Here is a 2,019-nt window from a genome sequence, read left to right as displayed (position 1 = left end):
CAGATGAGACAGAAAGACGACAGACGAGACAGAAAGAGGACAGACGAGACAAAGAGGACAGATGAGACAGAAAGAGGACAGACGAGACAGAAAGAGGACAGACGAGACAGAAAGAGGACAGACGATGAAAGAGACAGAAAGAGGACAGATGAGACAGAAAGAAGACAGATGAGACAGAAAGAAGACAGACGAGACAGAAAGAGGACAGATGGGACAGTAAGAGGACAGACGATGAAAGAGACAGATGAGACAGAAAGAAGACAGATGAGACAGAAAGAGGACAGATGAGACAGAAAGAAGACAGATGAGACAGAAAGAAGACAGATGAGACAGAAAGAGGACAGATGAGACAGGACATTATCTGTCCTTACGTGTAGCTCTCAAAGTCTCCGTTGCTGATGGCCTCAATGAGCTGCTCCGTCACTTTAATGATGTCCTGTTTCCTGACTGAGACAGACACACGGACACACACACACACGCAGGTCAGCATCACTGCAGAATCACCAGCTCAGAGTCCCTGAATCTCGTTCACCTCTGGTGTCCTCGTCCTCGATGGTGGTGTTGGTGCTCTCAGACGACTCCTGAAACAACAACAGTCAGTCACATCCATGACAGCTGATGGTTCTGGTCTGGTTCTGTTGGGTTCACGCTGCTTTTCTCATATAATTTCTTCTGACAGATGTTTGTTTGGTCCACAGAGTTAAATATCAGCTGAACTGATGAAAACTCGTACCTTAACTCCGTCGGCCTTCTTGTTGCTTCCACTCTTTCCTCCTGAGCGAGGGATGAAAACCAAGAGGCACAGAAGAACCAAAGTGAGAAAGAAAGGAACAAAAGCAGAGAAGAGGAGCGACGGCATCGTACCGACAGCTGCTGTTCTTTTCAGCCAACCTGCTGCGCTCACATAAAACTGAGCCAGGAAGTGGAGAACATCAAAGGTTTGGAGAATAAAGGAGAAGTGAGTCAGATGTCAGAATAAAGTCCCTCTGAGTCCGTCTGACAGTCGGACAGATGGAGGGAGTTCCCTGCGTGACATGTGGGTCACTCTCTGAGAGCTGAGGCCAAATTTAGGACCAACTTCAGATAGCAGAAAGAGCGCTCGCATGCCTGACATGAAACCATGAAACCATGAAACTATGAAGGCCTCAGACCTGACCACGGATCAAACTTAAAGAATGTCTGGAGATGGAGGATCAACCCTGCGTTCATCTAGAATTATATTAATGAGGCTTTTAAATGTCTGTCGCTTGGGAAATTATAACAAATATGTTGAATGGTCAACTCCAGCAGCATTTTCACTTTATAAAGTTTAAACATAAACGTTTCCTGTTTATCGCTGGGATTTTGGACCTACAGAGCCGTGGTGGATCGGCGGTCGGCGGAGCTCGCTCGCTGGGCTGACACCTGAAGAGGAGAGCAGCTGAAGAAAAATAAACCTTTCTTGTCTGAACCGTTCATGACTTCATAAACAGAGCTCAGGGTCAAAGGTCAGCTGAAGTGATTCTTTCAGTTTTTACAGCCTCAACAACCATGAACCTGACAGAGACGTGTGGGCCACCTGGGAAAAACACTACTGAGCATGTGCAGACAGCAGCATGTGATTGGCTGGGAAGAGTCCAGCTGTACAGCGTGAAGGCGTGACGGTGCTTCCCCCGCTAATGTTAGACCTGAGTGTGTGTGAGAGTCCATGACAGCTGATACCACACACACACACACACACACACACACACACACACTGTGCTAACCTGCTAATTGAGTCTAAGCTGGTAGCTGATTGTTGGATTTGTCTGTTAAATTTTCTGCTACTGAAACTCAAATGTGCAGGTCAAAGGTCAAAACCCCTCAACACGTCATGTGACCCCATAAGCCAGGAAGCACTTTGGCTTGACCTCTGACCTCATGAAAGATAGTGGTGGGGGGTGGGGGTGGGGGGTGTCATGTCTTACCAGAAAAATTCCTTGTGGCCAACATGGTGGTGAGAATGGCTCCCTGAAGGGAGGAAGAGAGGGAGGGAGGGAG

The 2,019-nt window shown here is 47.6% G+C and overlaps 1 protein-coding gene across 1 annotated transcript in view; it reads right to left on the bottom strand.

Annotated features, from left to right (window-relative positions):
• LOC108251493 (calcium/calmodulin-dependent protein kinase type II subunit alpha) overlaps positions 1 to 2,019 on the bottom strand; it is a 26,605-nt gene that overhangs the window by 6,721 nt on the left and 17,865 nt on the right. Inside the window, exons 11-14 of the mRNA XM_037974419.1 lie at positions 1,947 to 1,989; positions 734 to 774; positions 533 to 581; positions 372 to 447 (exon numbers count right to left, since the gene is read on the bottom strand). Of these exons, the coding sequence (XP_037830347.1) occupies positions 372 to 447; positions 533 to 581; positions 734 to 774; positions 1,947 to 1,989 (209 nt within the window). The remainder of the gene's footprint in view (positions 1 to 371; positions 448 to 532; positions 582 to 733; positions 775 to 1,946; positions 1,990 to 2,019) is intronic.

Source organism: Kryptolebias marmoratus, unplaced genomic scaffold, assembly GCF_001649575.2.
Source record: "Kryptolebias marmoratus isolate JLee-2015 unplaced genomic scaffold, ASM164957v2 Scaffold42, whole genome shotgun sequence".
NCBI lineage: Eukaryota > Metazoa > Chordata > Actinopteri > Cyprinodontiformes > Rivulidae > Kryptolebias > Kryptolebias marmoratus.
This window is presented reverse-complemented; position numbering and strand designations above follow the sequence as displayed.